At 39.3% G+C, this 18,372-nt stretch overlaps 1 protein-coding gene across 3 annotated transcripts in view; it reads right to left on the reverse strand.

Annotated features, from left to right (window-relative positions):
• Positions 1 to 15,199, reverse strand: part of kmt5b (lysine methyltransferase 5B) — a 46,417-nt gene extending 31,218 nt beyond the window's left edge. For 2 of the 3 annotated variants that reach the window (XM_072592252.1, XM_072592250.1), the window contains exons 1-2: positions 14,252 to 14,725; positions 2 to 244 (exon numbers count right to left, since the gene is read on the reverse strand). In XM_072592252.1, coding sequence (XP_072448353.1) covers positions 2 to 161 — 160 coding nt within the window. In that variant the 5' untranslated portion in view covers positions 162 to 244; positions 14,252 to 14,725. Of the gene's footprint in view, position 1; positions 245 to 14,251; positions 14,726 to 15,041 lie in introns of those variants that run through there. The other variant, XM_072592251.1, reaches the window with a different exon arrangement.
• Positions 15,200 to 18,372: the final 3,173 nt, after the last annotated feature.

Genomic DNA, 18,372 nt, shown 5'->3' on the forward strand with positions numbered 1-18,372 from the left:
CGAGTGCTACGTTTTCCAAGTGCGATTCTTGTGTTGGCCCTTGAATTTCCCTTTCCAGAGTGCTGTAGTTTGGTTTGACTCTGATGTTCATGGGACAACCTTCCAGCATTTTTCCTGCTGCCATTTACAAACATATTCCTGGTTTCTCCCAACCACTTCATGCCCACAAACGTCTTGAAACTGTTGCATTTAGTCTACATCAGAACAAGGCAGCCTCTCTTCTGAATAAATTCTGATCTTCTCTCTGTTGAAGCAAATAAATTGTATTAATATTACCACAGAATAGCCTGATCATCTGTAAGACTTGGAATAGCAATTTGTTAAAGGCTATTAAAAACTGCACAAATTATTTGAATAGTTATGAATTTTCTCACAAACAGTTTGATTCATGACTAAAGCAGCTTTGCTAAAAACCACCACATCCAGTTTTCAAGGCTCATGTGGGACTTTATTTTTCATCTGTCAAAAAGTAGCACAAATTGCCTCAAAAGTATGCATTTACAATTCTTTAGTTTATGAAGGATTGAACATTGCCATATGAAGATGATTCAAAGCCAGTTCAATGTAACTGACAGCAAACACAAAATACACTTCCCTCATTAAGTGCCTACTGCACATTTGCTTTTCTAACAGTGAAGCAATGTAAAACTGGGAACTGGTAGAATGAAAAGGAGAGCAAAATGCTAACTACTGGACAGGCCAGACTTGTAGCCACTGAAATTTAGAAGATCAAGAGGCAAATTGATTGAAGCAAACAAGATCTTGACAGGGTAGATGTGGATAAAGTGGTACCTCTTGCAGGAGAATCTAGATCATAGCTTAAGATGAGTCACCCATTTAAGATAGATGAAACGAGAAACTGTGATAATGCTTTCACTTTAATAAGGCTCTCTGAAATCTTCCCTGCCTGTAAGAACCTGTGTTTGAATTTATCTTTTTGCCGAGTGGTGTGTTTAATGGCATGCAGTAGGAATTGGAACAGCCCCTTTGTTAAGTTGCAGTGTCGAGTCAGTTGAGTTTTCAAATAGTTAGGTTATTCTAAATTGTATTTTCTTTTGTTTGTGTTTCAACTGTACAGTTTAAACAAATAGTTTTGCTTACAGCTGAGTGGTTTGACCAGCTGCATCACATCTACCTTTAAAATAAGAAAAAAAAGTTAGGAGACCTCCTTGAAATATTTTGAGGGGGTCCAGCCTGGTCCATAATTTTTTTCCCCTCTCAAAGTCTTTGGAACAAAGTCTTTCCTCAAAAAGACAAGAAGCAGAGTTGGAATCATTTCAAAGATAAGCCAGATAGATTCCTGATAAACAAGGTGGTGAAAGATTATCAGGGTAGGTGGAAATATGGAATAATCAGAACAGACATATTAGTGACTGACAGAACAAATGAGTGGCTTAGGTCTGCTCGTAATTCATATAATTTATATATGCAACGTACATACAAAGAGCAGATTTAAAAAGGAAATGCAAGTAGTTAAAGGGATTACTTAGAGATTTGGCATGCAAGTCCGAAATGTTATAACTAATTAAAAAACTGTCATCTTCAACAATTACCAAAACCTTGCTGTTCAAGGTGGCAGTATAAAACTAAAATCAACCTAGTCAAAGGTGATTCTTTTCTTTGCATAACTATAGCACATTGATCTTATTCCTCCTGCCTAAAATGCTTCGGATTCCTCACTAGAGGTCAGCACCGGTCTCTCTCATATTACTTTTAAGGTTCAGGATTGAATGCATGCACGAAATCTAGCAGTATCCTTCCACCTACCTTTCTTAGAAAATAAAAAGGTTTCCAGCAAGTGTGCTGACAATGTAACTCTTTATGGAGCAAAAATGCACCTGTGGTGGTTAGCCCAAAGTCACAGGAGCCCCATAACTGGGTACAACCAACAAGTGTCAAATTTGTCACAAACTAATAGGTCTCCATAACACTGAATGCAGCAATGTTACATATGTAGTATTAGTATCATTATATAGGGACAGCACGGTGGTTCAGTGGTTAAAGCTGCTGCCTCACAGTGCCAGGAATCCAGGTTCGATTCCAACTTTGGGTGACTGTGTGTGGTGTTTGCACATTCTCCTCATGTCTGTGCGGGTTTCCTCCAGCTTCCACCTACAGTCTAAAGATGTGTAAAGGTGAACGGGCAATGCATAGCATTCAGTGCGTTAGTCAGAGAGGGGTGGGTCGGTGTGGACTTGTTAGGCCGAAGGGCCTGTTTCCACACCGGAGGGAATCTAATCTAATCTGCAAAGTAGACTGAAATAAACATAAGCAATGGAGTTGGATAATATTCTTCGAAGTATGAATAATTATTTTTAAAATCCACATTGATGACTCTTGCACAGTACTAAGGAACCACAGCACTGTTGGAGATGCAATATTTTGGATCAACTATTTTATCTAGCGAAAGCATATTCCCAGAGCCAAGCTATGGCCTCATTTGCTGAGTGTAAAGGTGATTAGTCCATAGATGGGATAATACTTGGTGATGTTCATCATTACTTCTAGCTCAACACATGCATAAAGCGTTTGTGCTGAAGCCACAGCAGTGAATGTAAAAATAATGTTGTTTCTTCCTTCAGGTGAATTGAAAATATCCCATGCACTATTTTGAAGAGATGAAGAATGCTCTCTATTGACATATTTATCCATCAACCAACCTTGCAGAAAGCATACTGACTGCATATTTTTCTTTTCCAGCAAGAATCTGTCCAACTTAAAAATTTTCATGATCTCATCCTTCTAACTTTCAAAGTTAAAAATCACACAACACCAGGTTGTAGTCCAACAGGTTTAATTGGAAGCACACTAGCTTTTGGAGCGACACTCCATCAGGTGACAAAGGAGCATCGCTCCAAAAGCTAGTGTGCTTCAAACTAAACCTGTTGGATTATAACCTGGTGTTGTGTGATTTTTCACTTTGTACACCCCAGTCCAACACCAGCATCTCCAAATCATTCTAACTTTCCATTATTCTCGTTTCTTGCTTTCTGAATAATCAGAAATATCTTTATTGTAATTTGATAACCAGAATTTGAACATGTATTGTGTGAGTTACAGTTAAGGCCATTTTGATTTCTTCCCGGTTTCACACTCCAACCAGACCTATTTTCCTACATGCCAATCCTACCTCCAGCTATTCCCCAATTCACTTTCAATTACACTGCCAAAATTCCAACATTCTGACACCTTATTGAGTTCAAAACCAATCGTCCAGCTATTGCTGCTGCTTCTCTCCTTTCCATTTGCTTATGAGGTCAAAATCCCTCCAAAGGCTTTCCCCTCCTCCCTCCTAGCCTTGCACTTCAGCATTTGCCTCTTTCAAAGATCTTACTTCATGTATTCGTACGAGTTCATCTTGTCCATGGGAGTCATATCCAACTCCCTTGATCTTATTTTCACTAAACTGCTAGTCTCCATGTCAGTTAACTTGTTAAATGGTTTTCTCTTCATGAGTTTGCCTTTCTCCTTTACATCTTGCATTACTTCTCAAAAAGCCAAAGCGTTCACCAGTACAATAAGTTGAAAGGACATTTGACAACCTTCCTTTCCTCTCTCATCCTGGAGGTGGCATGGCAGCTCAGTGGCTAGCACTGTTACCTCACAGCACCAGGGACCTGGGTTCCACTCCAGCCTCAGGCAGTTGTCGGTGTGAAGTTTGCACATTCTCAGTGTCTGCATGGGTTTCCTCGGAGTTCCTCTCACAGTCCAAAGACGTGCAGGTTAGGTGGATTGACCATATTAAATTGCCCATTGCAGGTGAGGTGGACTAGCCATGGGGAATGCATCATTGTAGGGTAAGGGGGTGAATCTAGGTAAGATGCTCATCAGAGGGTTGATATGGATTTAATGGGCTAAATGGCCTACTTCCACACTATGAAGGATTCTAAGATGTCTTAAGATTTGCATCTCCCAAATCCACATCTTTTCCAAAAGGTCCATACACAGGTATCCCACCAAGCACCACACACTCATACAGGAATCCCGCCAAGTTTCTAAAAGATACTTAAGTGTTCTCAAAAATCACAAATAGCAGCCAGTGGGAGACACTGCTCAAGACAAAACTATTCCACTTTGTCTGCAACCTTTAACACAATTGACTAATTTCCTTTTATGCCTCTCTACAGTTGTCCAGTTGGGTGAGACTGCTGGATTCCATTCTTATTTATCTAACCATAACCTACAACAATTTCTCTTGCAGCTCCTTTACCAATACCGCTGGTGTCTTCCAAAGATCCACCCTTAGCCTCTCCTATTTCTCATCTTCACATTGCACCTTATGGGCCTTATCTGAAAGCCTAAATGTTCTTCTCATGTGTATGCTCACAACACACGTGACTCATCTTGCATCTATCATTCCCAACTTATCACACTACTGATCCAATTTCTAGTGCTGAATGAGCACGATCATCCTCCAATTAAACAATCGGGAAGACTGAAGTATTGTTATTTGTCCAGAACTACATTCCCTAGCAGACCATTCCATCATTTGTCCTGACTATTGTCTGAAGCTGAATTAGACTGCTTGCACCCTTAGGTTTGCATTAAAGTCCAAGGCGAGATTCTAACCACAGAACTACAATTAGCAAGGCTACGAATTTCCAGCTTTGTAACATTGCTTTGTTCAGCTCATCTCCTGATGAAATCTTCATTCATGTCTTTGTTACCTCCAGGCTTGACTACTTCATCTCACTCATGGCTAGCTTTCCATATTCTATCCTCCAAAAATATGATGGCAGTTCAAGTTCTATTGCCAGTGACCTTAATCAAAGCAACTATTGTTCATCATCCATGTGCCCAAGGACATATGCAGAATATCACTGAAGTGACCTTCAATATATTTCAAATTTTAAAATTTTCAAATCACTTCTCAAGATCCACATTTCATCTCTTGCCCTGTTCTCACTTAGCACACAGTTGCATTCTTGTAAACACTATCAAGCCTGCTCTCTCCTAACAAAAGAGTATAAAAATCCCAATATGACCACATTATCAGACAATGTTAGCTCTACTGCATATCAATCTCAACAGGTAGGTGATAAATACTCCATCTCATTTAAATAAATTTACCAGAAAAATTTGGTTCAACCAAGCAACTGTGAAGATCACTGCTGGATAAACTCCAAAGTAACACCTTTAGACTGATTCAGATTCAAAAGACGCAAAAGCAGATCTACACAATGGTAACAGTGCCTAAAATACAATTGACAAACAAGTCAAATTACTTGCATTCACACAACACATTTCATGACTTCTAGACATCACAAAGGGCTTAACAGCCAATGTAGTATTTTTGAAGCACAGTCACTGCAGTGATGTATGGAAGATTCCTCACAGCAAGTTCCTACAAAGAAGGTGATTCTGATCAGGTCATTTTTCTTTTCAAACTGACGCTGATTAAGAAATAAACATCCATCAGCAAACATGGGTTAACCCTCTTGCTATTCACGATATGGCTACAGCAGCATTAATACAGAGATTGCTGAGGGAGGTGAGAGAGGAAATAGCTGGGGCCCCTTTGTGGCATCCTTAAATACAGGTGAAGTGCCAGAGGACTGGCAGGCTGCTCATGTTGTCCCCCTGTACAAGAAGGATAGTAGGGATATTCTGAGTAACTACAGACCAGTAAGCCTGACGTCAGTGGTGGGAAAGTTGCTGGAGAGGGTACTGAAGGATAAGGATCTATTTATATTTAGAAAAGAATGGGCTTATCAGTGATAGGCAACATGGTTTTGTGTGGGGTAGATTGTGCCTTACCAACTTAGAGTTCTTCGAGGAAGTGACCAAGTTGATAGATGAAGGAAGGGCTGTCGATATCATGTACATGGACTTTAGTAAGGCATTTGATAAGGGCCCCCATGTAGACAAATGGAGAAAGTGAAGTCACATTGTCTGCCTAGATGGATAAAGAACTGGTTTAGCGACAGGAGACAAGAGAATAGCAGTCGAAGGGAGTTTCTCGAAATGGAGAAAGGTGATCAGTGGTGTTCCACAGGGGTCAGTGTTGGGGCCACTGTTGTTTGTAATATATATAAATGATCTGGAAGAGGGTACTGTTGGCAACGATCAGCAGGTTTGCAGATGACACGAAGATTGGTGGAGCAGCAGAAAGCATAAGGGACTGTCAAAGAATATAGGAGGATTATAGATAGACTGGAGAATTGGGTGGAAAAAGTGGCAGATGGATTCAATCCAAACAAATGTGAGGTGATGCATTTAGGCAAGACTAATTCTAAAACGAATTATACAATGAAGAGAAAAGCCTTGTGAAAAGTTGATGGACAGAGAGATCTGGGAGTGCAGGTCCATTGTACCCGGAAGGTTGCTGCACAGGTGGACAGAATGGTCAAGAAGGCATTGGTTGCCTTCATTGGTCAGAGTATTGAGTATAAGAGCTGGCAAGTCATGTTAAAATTGTACAAGACATTGGTTCAACTGCATTTAGAATACGGTGTACAGTTCTGGTCGCCACATCACCAAAAGGATGTGGATCTTTGGAGAGGATGCAGAGAAGGTTTACGAGGATGCTGCCTGGTATGGAAGGTGCTAGCTATGAAGAAAGGTTGAATAGGTTAGGCTAATTTTCATTAGAAAAAAAAGGAGATATGGGGTGGGGGGGGGGGGGGGGGGGGAAACCTGACTGAGGTTTACAAAATCATGAAGGGTATAGAAAGGGTGGATAGAGACAAGCTTTTTCCCAGGGTGAAGGATTCCGTAACGAGAGGACACGCTTTCAAAGTGAGAAGTGGAAAGTTTAAGGGGAATACACTCGGCAAGTACTTCACACAGATGGTAGTGGGCATCTGGAATGTGTTGCTAGAGGAGGTAGAGGCAGGCACAGTGGATTCATTTAAGATGCATCTGGACAGATGCATGAGTAGGTGGGAGCGGAGGGATACAGATGCTTAGGAATTGGGCAACAGGTTTAGATAGTACATTTGGATCGGCTCAGGCTTGGAGGGCCAAAGGGCCGGTTCCTGGACTATAAATTTTCTTTGTTCTATCCACTTTAGTAGACAGGACATTTAATTATACATTACATCCTACCAGACTTTAATACTCCAAGAACTGAAATGAACAGTCAAGGAGAAGACCGTTTAAGGCATGAAGTACAATATACTTGCAGCATTTTTACAAACATCACTTGTTTGTGCAATTGAAAAATGTTCCTGCTCTGTGTAGCTCACATATTACCAGCTTGATCTATTCTAAGACACTAAGTCAATCAACATAACGCTTGCTTTAAACACCAACATAGTCTGTGGCAGTAAGAATTTTGCTTTCAATTACAAAGGAACTTTGAAACTGAATAGTCACATAGTACATGCTCAAGTTCCAGCTACAGAAATAATAAAGAGCTAGGGCCTTATACCAATAAAGGTAGGCAGAGTGGTGAAGGTGGCTTTTTGCATATTCGCATTCATGGGTCAGAACACTGAGTATAGCAATTGAGACGACATAATGAGATTGTACAGGGCATGAGTGAGACCACTTCTGGAATATTCGTACAATTCTGGCCACCCTTCTGTAGGGAAGATGCTGGAGAGGATACAGAAAAGATTTACAAGAACGTTGCCGGGGCTGGAGCGTTTGAGCTGTAGCAAGGAGGCTGAATTGGTTGGGTTTTTGTTCCCTTGGAGGCTGAGGGGTAACCTTATGAAATCATGTGGAGCATGCATAAGATGAATTGCCAACGTCTTTGTCCTAAGATGGCAGGTTGAGGAAAGAGTCCAAAATTAGACAGCATAGGTTTAAGGAAAGATGGAAGAGATTTAAAAACAACTTGAGGGATAACTTCTTCCACACAGAAGGTGGTATGTACACGGAATGAGCTGTCAGAGGAATTGGTAGAGATAGGTACAATTACAACATTTAAAAGGTATCTGAATGGGTAAATGAACGGAAAAGGGTTTAGAAGGATATGGGCTAAATGCTAGCAACTGTCAGATTAGGATGTCTGGTCAGCGCAAAGAGAGTCTATTTCCATTCTGTATGACTGATTAGGTATCTTTTAAAAAAAAGACCATAAAACAACTAAGGGGTAGGACTTGCACAGGAAAAGATAAACATCAGCTCACAACTGCCTTAGATATCCTATTCTCTTCCACCACTGACAAAATTGTCAGTTATCACCTAATCATTTGTCTTCCCCCATTTTCTCTGCCCTCTCATATTAAAGAATTTGCCTATATGTAGGTGCTGTTGTACTAAATCCCACCACTAAGTCCTCTCCTATTAACAGCAAGCCTTTGAACTGTTTGCTCTTTTCCTTTCAAACAAATTCATTTCTAGACCCATCTCTCCACCCAAATTGTTCTTTCAGCTCTAAACTCCAACATCCAAGGTATTTGAACATGGTTGCCTTTTGGTCTCTCCCACATTGCTGATTCAAACTCTTAATCCAGTTTACATCCTGGTCTCAGCACTGCTATGATCTACAAAGGAAAATCAATTATATTCTTGGACTGCAACCACAGAGCATTAAACTTTCTTGAAATATAAAAATTAAAACTCCATGGACCTCTCCTCTTCCATATTCATCTCATGCTTATCACAATTTACAGTCAGAATCACATGCACACCGACATCAACAACTTTGTGTACACTGCTATGATTTGAATTTGATGGCATAACCTTGAATGAATCAGACCTTCCACCAAGCGACCAAAAAGCCAGAGTCAATAGTTCCTGGTTAAATCAAAAAACCTTATGCCTTTATCAACAACTCAGTCTCCCATCAAGTATAAAGAATTTTACATCATCTCTCATCCTTCTAAACTCTAGGGAATAACATTCCAGAAGTCAGTTTAGAGAACTATTATTGGTCTCTCTACAGCAGACATCTCGCAAGTGTAAGGAGACAAAAAAACAACAGCTAGTAGAATACCATTTATTATTGCTTTATTCCACAAGCTATAAAATTCACTGCATCAGAACTAATGTTCTTATAAATTTCAACTTTAATGGTTTTGATGGATTTCTCCCTCTCATTTGCAAAGATGATTTTTGTTTCAGTTATTACAACAAGCCTCTTTCAATACTGAAGTTCATAATTCAAGATCTGAAAAAAATTTTATAGCTCAGTTTAGTAAGCAATATCAAGAAAGGAATTTGTAGTTTACAGCAGATAATGAGTTAAGAGTTAGATAGGCTTTTAACTGGCAAGCAAGTACAACTAAAACAAGAATATTTTCAACTTAAATTGTAGGACTAATTTGTCTTACTAAAAGTGCATGCTCAACAATGCCTGTTTCAAATATAGCAAGTATTTGGAAGTGCTATTATTTGTTGTGAGGTAATTGAATGCAGCATTAGGGAGGTTCTACTTTAGTTATATAGGGAGCTAATGAGACCACAGTACTGACTACAACATCATTCTCTTTATTAAAGATCGGATGTACAGTCAGTCCCCAAATCACAAACAGGTTCCATTGTGGACTACATTTGCAAGTCAGAACACAATGCAAGTCAACAAAGTAAATGTTTGGATGTCAGGTCTTGACAATTACAGGCCTGTAAGGGGTTACTTTTGTAAGCCAAAGAGCCCCTCTCACGACATTGGAATGTACAGGTTGTCTTATGAACGAAGGTTAGACAGGCTAGGCTTGTAGCTACTGGAGTTTGGAAGATTAAGAGGCAACTTGATTCAAACAGAAGATTTTTCTTCCGGGGAGCGCATTCATCTTGACAGGGTAAGTACATTAGGATATTTCTTGTGGGAGAATCTAGAACCAGGAGTCACTTTCAAAACTCAAAAGAATCACCTATTTAAGAGGGATGAGGAGAACATTTCACTAGTGTTTGGAGCTTCCTTCCTCAAATGCCACTAGCAGCAGATTTCTTGAATATTTTACCGGCAAAGATGGATACATTCTCGATAAGTAAGCAGGTGAAAGGTAATCAACTGGTAGGTGAGAATATCAAGTAACTAGGTCAGCCATCATCTTACTGAATGGTCAAACGTGCTCAAAAGAGCCAAGTGGCCTGTTCCTAATTCATCTGTTTGTATATTATACAAAATATATAACTTTCTAAAAACAGCCAAAGTAACAAGCTGTAAAGTGATCATCAAAAACAGATATAACAATCAACTATTAATCATGCAGTGGGAGAAACAGAAATCACATCCTCCAGTGGTAACACAATCTTCTCAGATTATTGACAAAGATGTTTTATTGAATACACAACTGAAACTCCATTAAGTGACCAGCATACATTTTTACTTTTCTGAAACAGTATAAACTTTTGTCAGGATAAGGATACTTCTCTCTCTCTCTCTCTCTCTCTCCCCTATTTTCAATGCTAGTCAAATGTTCATAACTTCCCACAGCAAAATGTTGCTACAGAATCATGTTTGTAATGAATGGCTAATTTATATATTAAAAAAGGTGAAAGGAAACAGGTTTCTTTGTCAGTTGTGATTCTCAAAATGACTGAAAATGCATGAAAGGGACATTCTCATTGTTTGTGTTGGTGTCTGCAGTTTATACATATTCCAAATATGGTTCGGTTTGAATTTATGCACAAAATCAGTACAATGTGGTATAAAATTCATGAGTGAAGTATTTTTAAAACTGGAATTTAAATAGCTATCAATAGCTGCCAATATATTTTTCTTTGGTAACAACCTTGAGAACAAGCAATTTAGTTTAAAACTGAAGTCAAATAAACCACTACAAAAACCAATTATAAAACAGAAACACTACTGCAAGAGTACAAGCTTCATGTGACAAGCCATCCAATTATAAATTGATTAAATATTTTTCTTCTAGTACTTTCATGAAATGTTAAATTCCAGGTGACAATCATATTACTACAAGCACAAACTAGCAACTTTCATGTGCTTCTAAATTACATTGCTGTTGAAGTTACTTCAGTTACTGTCAATACTAAAGAAACATTAAAAGACACTTATGAATAATGCTCAGAACAACCCTGTAATACTGTAAAGCCACAGTTTACTTAAGTTAAAAATGTATGGAAACATGAGTAGGGCCTTCGGTCCCTCAAGCCTGCTTTGCCAGCTCATGGCTGATCTGTATTTAAGCTCTGTTTATCTCCCTTAGTTCCTTATCTTATTATAGACTTTATTCAATAGTGATTAATCTCCAGATTTTAAATTTGTGCAAGAATTTGTGGAAGACACTGCACGGAATTTGCACACAGGAAGGTTCACCAAATAGTAAATAATTGAAAAACAACATTCTATTTCTGATGCTGTTGGTTGAAGGATAGAAGTTTGCCAAGACACTGGTATTCATTCTTCTTGAAGACGATGGAATCTTGCGCTTCTATCCAAGTTAGATCTTATCTGCAAATCAGCACCCATAATGGTATGGGCTTGTCTCAGGACTGTTATTGAAAAAGTCACCCTGTATAATGAGATAAAGTCAAAAGTGGGGTTCGAACACAATCTTTTAAACTCAGATAAGTGCTTTGATTAAGCATTTTAGTTTGAAACTCAAGTCTTGAGGAGCTCCTGCTTTCCAACCTGTTTGATTAGTACCCAAATCTACATTTTATTCCAATTAATGCAGAAGTGTTCTGTTCAAAGTTACTAAACAACTCAACATAAAGAAATCTCAAGTGTTATGATTTTTAATTTGAGGTTTAGTCCGACAGGTTTTTAGAAGCACTAGCTTTTGAAGCAGCGCTTCGAAAGCTAGTGCTTCGAAATAAACCTGCTGGACCAAACCCTGGTGAAAGAGACTTTTCAAAACTTTGTCCACAACAATTCAACACCAGCTCCTCCAAATCATAAAGAAATGTCAATAAACACTCAAAATGGCAAACCTATTACTGATCAGATTTTCCACAATGATATCTAAATAAATTAGAACCGGACAATCAAGATGTGGTTCATTAAAATGATATCACCTATTTCAAGGTGGGGAAAAAGACTTGCATTTATAAAAAGTGTCTTTCACAATCTCAAAGCATCTGCACGCATTACAGCCAATAAAGAGTTTCTGAAGTGTGGTTACTTTTGTCATGTAGTGAATTTGTGATCAAGTGATCAACAAGGGCCCACAAAGAAATGAGATAGTGATCATAGAAATCTGATTTTGATGTTGGTTGAGATTATACACTTTGCTCTGAAAGCCAGAAGAATTCCTGATGCTCTCCTAATGTTGCCTTAGATCACTTACTTCCAACTGAGGGGGCACATCTTTTTAAAAAAGCTCAACACTGCATATTCCTATTATATTGTTCAAGCAGAAGGGCTTATGCCCGAAACGTCGATTCTCCTTCTCCTTTGATGCTGCCTGACCTGCTGTGCTTTTCCAGCAACACATTTTTAAGTATCATTCAAGCTGACACTTGCTTATATCATTCAAGAGTCAGCTTGAACGATATAAGCAAGCATCTGAAGGGAGTCTTGTACATTTCTTTCCAAGAATGCTATCACTGAGTCAAAAGCTGTTAACTAATTCCAGTTTTCATAACGTGTCCAGGTGAAGGTGGCTACTTGGTCTATCACCACTAGACAATACACAAAGATTGAAATATCACTTGCTCATCACAAACATTCAACTAAATCTTTAAATGTGTGAAGTAAATTCCACATGATCACTCTCTAGAAGCATGTCAGGTTAAGTCCTAAATGTGCCTTGAATTATGTTAAACCTGTGCATCTACTCCTGTTATTATACTAACTTTTAGTTGTGTTCAGATTTGCATGTTCTATAGTTTGCATAAGAGCTGAAAGTCTTACGGGTGAAAAATATTAAACTGAACAAGTAGTCTCTGTTGAAAATGTGTTGCTGGAAAAGCACAGCAGGTTAGGCAGCATCCAAGGAGCAGGAGAATCAACATTTTGGGCATGAGCCCTTCCTCAGAACAAGTAGTCTCTGTTGACAACTAAGTCCAGTCAGTCAGTCACGTAGCTTTTCTTGTTTAGAGCTCAGCACAGAAATGCCATTCTGTCACTTCAATTGCAAAATACATGCAAAAAAAAGGTAGTCTGACAAAAAAAAAGTTTAAGCATGATATAACAGCTCAAAAGTAGATAGAAAATCTCCAATTTGAATTAGGGTTATATCTTTGGGTATAACATTACAAAAGACTAAAGAAAAATGTTGACGTTCTTTCGTAAATTTAGATAGGAGCTAGACGTATTCATGCAACAAACAGATGGATGTTTTTCAACAGTTAATCATGTTAGGGATAGGCAGCCAGAAATATTCTAATCATAACAGCTCCGAAGTAAAATGAACAAAGGTCACGGGATTTGTCGCTAACGTTCAAAGTTACCCAACGAGTGAAGGCAAAACACTCCTTGTAAGTATCAATTGCTCTGTTGTATATACACCAACAGGTCAGGCAAGATTACTGACTAAACTGTACCATGTTGGCTCTGATACGACAGCAGCTTTTCTTTACCCTTGACCTCAACACGAATCACCGACGCACTAAGAGCTTGCACCTCCCTCTCTCCCTCTCCCTCTCACACTGATACCTCGCCGCCCCCTTCCGACTGAAAGAAAAAGGAAACCTCGGCAACAAAACCTTAAAATCTAGTTTATGGACACTTAGCCAAAGGCGAAAGACACGGGGGGGGGGGGGGAGAAACACGTCGCGGGGGATTTTTTCCCCCCTCTCCCTGGGTGGGTTCAAAGTAAAAGAAAAAGATTCCGAAACGGGGAAAAAAAAAGGAATTTAAAAGGGGATGAATAGTATTTAATCCTGATTTCCAAAAATGACGTTTTCATTTTCCTCCACCTGGCGGCGTGTTCCTTTAAAATTGGTTAGTCTCTTTAAATCGCCAAAAGATAGGAATATGTCTACGACATGAGATTGTAGAATTTTTTTTTTAAAAAAAACTTACACCCGTCAATGTCACCAAGTAGCACGGCAGGAACAAGATAAATCGGTACAAAAGAAAAAAAAGTTAGCGTAGAAATAAGTTACAGCTAAAAGCAGATGATGGAACGTGAAGTTAAAACCGGTTCCATTTTGTATGACTGACTTCGAGAGGGGTTTAGTATATAATCTAAAAAAAAAGGGGAAAAAAAAACATTCGGGCCGAAAGCAAAGCCTCGGCATAAACTCTCCGAGAAACAGGAATGGGAGCTCCATCCCCTCGGCATCGGCGTCGAAAACAGTCGCCGCTCGTTCAAGAAAAAAGGGAGCGAAAAAAAAAACAAAAAGAGAGAAAAAAAACAAAAATCCTACGAATTTCCTTGCTCGAAATAGACGGACAAGACAACACGAAGAAACCCGGCCATCATTTCTCAGCCCCTTTCCTTACCCCAATTTAGCTGCTTTCTGCGACCAGACGGGGCCAAGACACAAACATCCGAGCCGAGTCGTCTTTTTTTATAAAAAAATTTTAAAAAAAAACAAACTTCCTCCCCCTTTCGTCGTTTTCTTGTTTTAATTAAAAAAAATGGGGTGGGGGGGGGGGGGTCGAAAAAAAACTTCGCTTCTCTCCTCAGGACGAGCCGGGAACCTCTGTCCAAATTTGAGGGGCAATTTCTAGAAAATTAACATTAGAATCCAACATGGCGGCTGGCGTCGGCCGGCGGGCTGACAGCGGCTCCCGCAGCGACTGGCAAAATAATCCCGCAGCTTCCACCGCCCCCTCCCCCCACACTCACTCCCTCAACAAAAACACCCCATCCCCCCCCTCAACTGGAGGGAGGAGGGCGGAGGTGAAAAAAAAAACCACTCCGCTCAACCAACAAAGGCTTCCTCCCGGCCGCCTGGTGTTAGGAGCCGGGGCGCGGCTGCCTTTTACTTTAATTATCAGTTTAAATCCCCTCGCATCCAAACCGCGGATGTATACAATAAAAAGTCCCCCCTCTCTCTCTCTCTCTCTCTCTTCAAGCAATTCGTTTCCCTTTAACATCACACGATGATGACAAGATAGCTCGTCCTTATGCTCCAACTCTTCCCCAATTTCCATTATTACACACTTTATGAGTAGTTATTTACTTGCTCTCTCTCTCTCTCCCCCCCCCCCAATTATTTTTTGAGGAGAGAGAGAGAGAGAGGCCAGGGTAGTTTTAAATTATCACAGCAGAAGGTTAGGAACTTACGAGTCAGTAGAGCCTGGTTCTGCTCTGTTCTTTAATGTGTTTTCTTTGGGGCGTTATTTACTCCCTGCATCAAGTCGTGCACACAAAGCTTGTCGGTCTGTCCAATTGCGAAGTGAATCAAGCAGTAATCCCATGGGCATCCCCGTGCTTTGGAGGGAGGGAGAATTCGATTATAACGGGGAGTCGAAGTCTATGTCAAAAACTGGGGGCTTTGTCCTCACATTTCCACTAAAAGAACGAAGATTGTACCTTATTTCACAGTCACACAAAATTATTGTGGCTAAGGAACCTCTCAGACTGAGCTGACACTGGTGCTGTTAAATGTTATGGGAATGGACACCATTATAAATTTTGAAGTGACATTGAAGTATTTCCTCAACTTAAAAGTTCACAAGGGGTTATAGTCTAATTTTGAAAATATGATATTGACACTTTAAATGTAACTGGTACTTCTTTATGGTTTCTCTACAGAGTTACTGGCACTTTTCAACAATATATTTCATTCATATTTTCCACAATGAGTCATGACTTAAACCAATGTTAGGACAAATGAAATATCCCTCTTCTCTCTCTTGTACTGGAACCCATATGAAAGTTAAGGGAAATCAATCAATAAAAATAAATAATTCAATACTTGTTTTATATCAATATTAATCCGTATGAGGTACGCAGTTGATGAAGTTTTTTATAATGTTATGAAGAATAGAAGTAAAACCATAGATTAAAGAGTTTTAGAAACCAGTAAGAGGATACAAATATTAATAAAAATAGAAAATATAGAATTAAACTAAACTGGCCAGATCTGTAATAGCTTTTATGAGAATATAAAAAGGAGAGTAACCAAACATTTCTTCCTAACAGACAGGAGAAATAGGGAATGAAGAAAGAACAGAGGCCAAATGCTATACATTTACTGTTGAACAAATGTGACACATTAGACAACACAACCTGCATATGAGAAATAAAGTGTTACCAAATGGTGAACAATAGTGTAGAGCTTCAAATAATTAATATCAGAAGAGAAAAAGTTATGAGAATCATAAACCCCCAAGTCTGATGGCTTACATTTACAATTGTAAAAGTGACAGCTGCAGAGGAGTGAAAATAATAGTCATAGAGTCATAGAGATGTGCAGCATGGAAACAGACCCTTCGGTCCAACCCGTCCATGCCGACCAGATATCCCAATCCAATCTAGTCCCACCTGCCAGCACCCGGCCCATATCCCTCCAAACCCTTCCTATTCATATACAAATCCAAATGCCTCTTAAATGTTGTAATTGTACCAGCCTCCTCCACTTCCTCTGGCAGCTCATTCAGTTATTACTTTTCAAAATCTCCAGATTCAAAGTTAGAAAATGTAACACTACACCAAGAAATTAGGAGACAAAAAAACTGGGAAAATCCTGGAACTTATTCATAAGTAAATCTTAAAAATGTACTCAGAAAATTATATTGTAGTTTTGCAAAGTCAAATTGGTTTTACAGAGGGAAAATCATGTTATAAAGTCATGGAGTTATTAGGGTACATAAAGAGACCATTCAGCCCCTGGAATCCATATGCTTGAGAACTCAATCGCCCCTATTACACTGCTTTATCCCCATAGACTGTAAGTTTATTTCACTCAATCCTAGTATATAACGAATTCCAGGCCATTACCACACATTATATAAAAAAATTCTTTCTCACATCTCCAATGTGTCTGTTGCCTAAAACTTAAATTTGTGTCTCCTTGTACCATTAGCATTGAACAGCTTTTCTTTTTGTCTGGCCTCTCAAACAAAATCTATAAATGACATAGAAGAAAATATAGGGGGATAGGTAAGTTCAGAGATGACATGATGATTAGTTGACAGTGAAGAAGGAGGATATAGACTGTTTGGTTAGTAAATTTTGCATGGTCTGGAAGGAGAGGTAACATCCAAAGTGAGACACAGCCCTAGTGAGTAGAAATTTTGAGGAACTTGGAAGCAACATATGAACAGAACTGGATAAATTGAAGACCAGGATCAGGGGCCCAGAACAAAAGTGTGACATCATCGGTTACCCATAGATTCTTCGGTGGTGCTAGCTACCAATTTGACTATCTATTAGAAGATAATTTCAGACTGAAGGTAAACAGAGGAAATATTAACACACCACAAACTAAAAGATCAGTACAAAATTTTTTAAAATCAAATTAAGAACTAAGTAATTAAAATAGAGATGTTGGGCCAGGCGATATGTTGTAATTGCATGATGTGGGAGCTGGTGGACACCATCATAATTCATTATGACCACATTTGCAGCAAGTATTGGTTACTTAAAGAACTCTGGCTCAGAGTTGATGAGCTGGAGTCTGAGGTTTTAACACTGCAATGCATCAGGGACAGGGACAGTTACCTGGATGCTATGTTTCAGGAGCCAGTCACACTCCTTAGATTAACAACCTCAAATTCAGTCTGGGAATTAAATATCCAAGGATACAGGCCCTATTGAAAGGACAGTCAGTAGGGCAGAGAGGGAAGGGTTGCCTTGTTGGTAAGGAATTAAACTAAATTAAACCAAAAAGTGATTAGAATTGGAAGCATAGAATCTGTGTGGGTAGAGTTGAGAAACTGCAGAGTAAAAAAGACCCTGTTGCGAGTTATGTACAGGCGTTCTAGCAGTAGTCAGGTTGTGGGGAAGAAAATAAATCGGGAGATAGAAAAGATGTATAAGAAAGGCATTATTGCAATAATCTTGGGGTCTTCAATCAGCAGGTGGTCTGGGAACATCAGGATGGTAGCAGATCTCAAGTTACAAGTAGTTCTTGGATAATGCATGTTTCAACAGTGTGATTTGGCTATAACATTGCTGAATAATTAGGGAATGGTACTTTTGAGAATGCTTATCTCTGTTTGCAACAGTGCAATTCCAGTGGGGATCAGTTCATGTGCTTCATTCTGAGAATGCGCCAATGTCCACACCAAAACCTCCGCACTGTTCTGAGCATATGCCGATGTCCATGCTGAAGACTCTGAACTGTCCCGCACATGCACAATATCAGCGCCAGTCTTTGTGCCATACTATGCATGCACCAATGTCAGCTGCTGATAGGGCAGCTTTCTGTGAGAGGTACTGTAAAGATGCAGCTTTCTTACATTTTTTAAATGTACTATGTTAAGTTTCCTTTTGTTTTGTTAATAAATATGATTTCAACCTTAATCCAGGCTGTGCAATACTTTCTGTTAGACTCTTGTGTGATTTTTGAGCAAACATGAGTGATATTTTTTGCTGGTCTGCCCCAACCTCACTCTTCTCATCGGCACCATTATTTGTATTAAGCGATCTTCTCTTAAGCGCGGTTTCA

Source organism: Chiloscyllium punctatum, chromosome 22, assembly GCF_047496795.1.
Source record: "Chiloscyllium punctatum isolate Juve2018m chromosome 22, sChiPun1.3, whole genome shotgun sequence".
Taxonomy (NCBI): domain Eukaryota; kingdom Metazoa; phylum Chordata; class Chondrichthyes; order Orectolobiformes; family Hemiscylliidae; genus Chiloscyllium; species Chiloscyllium punctatum.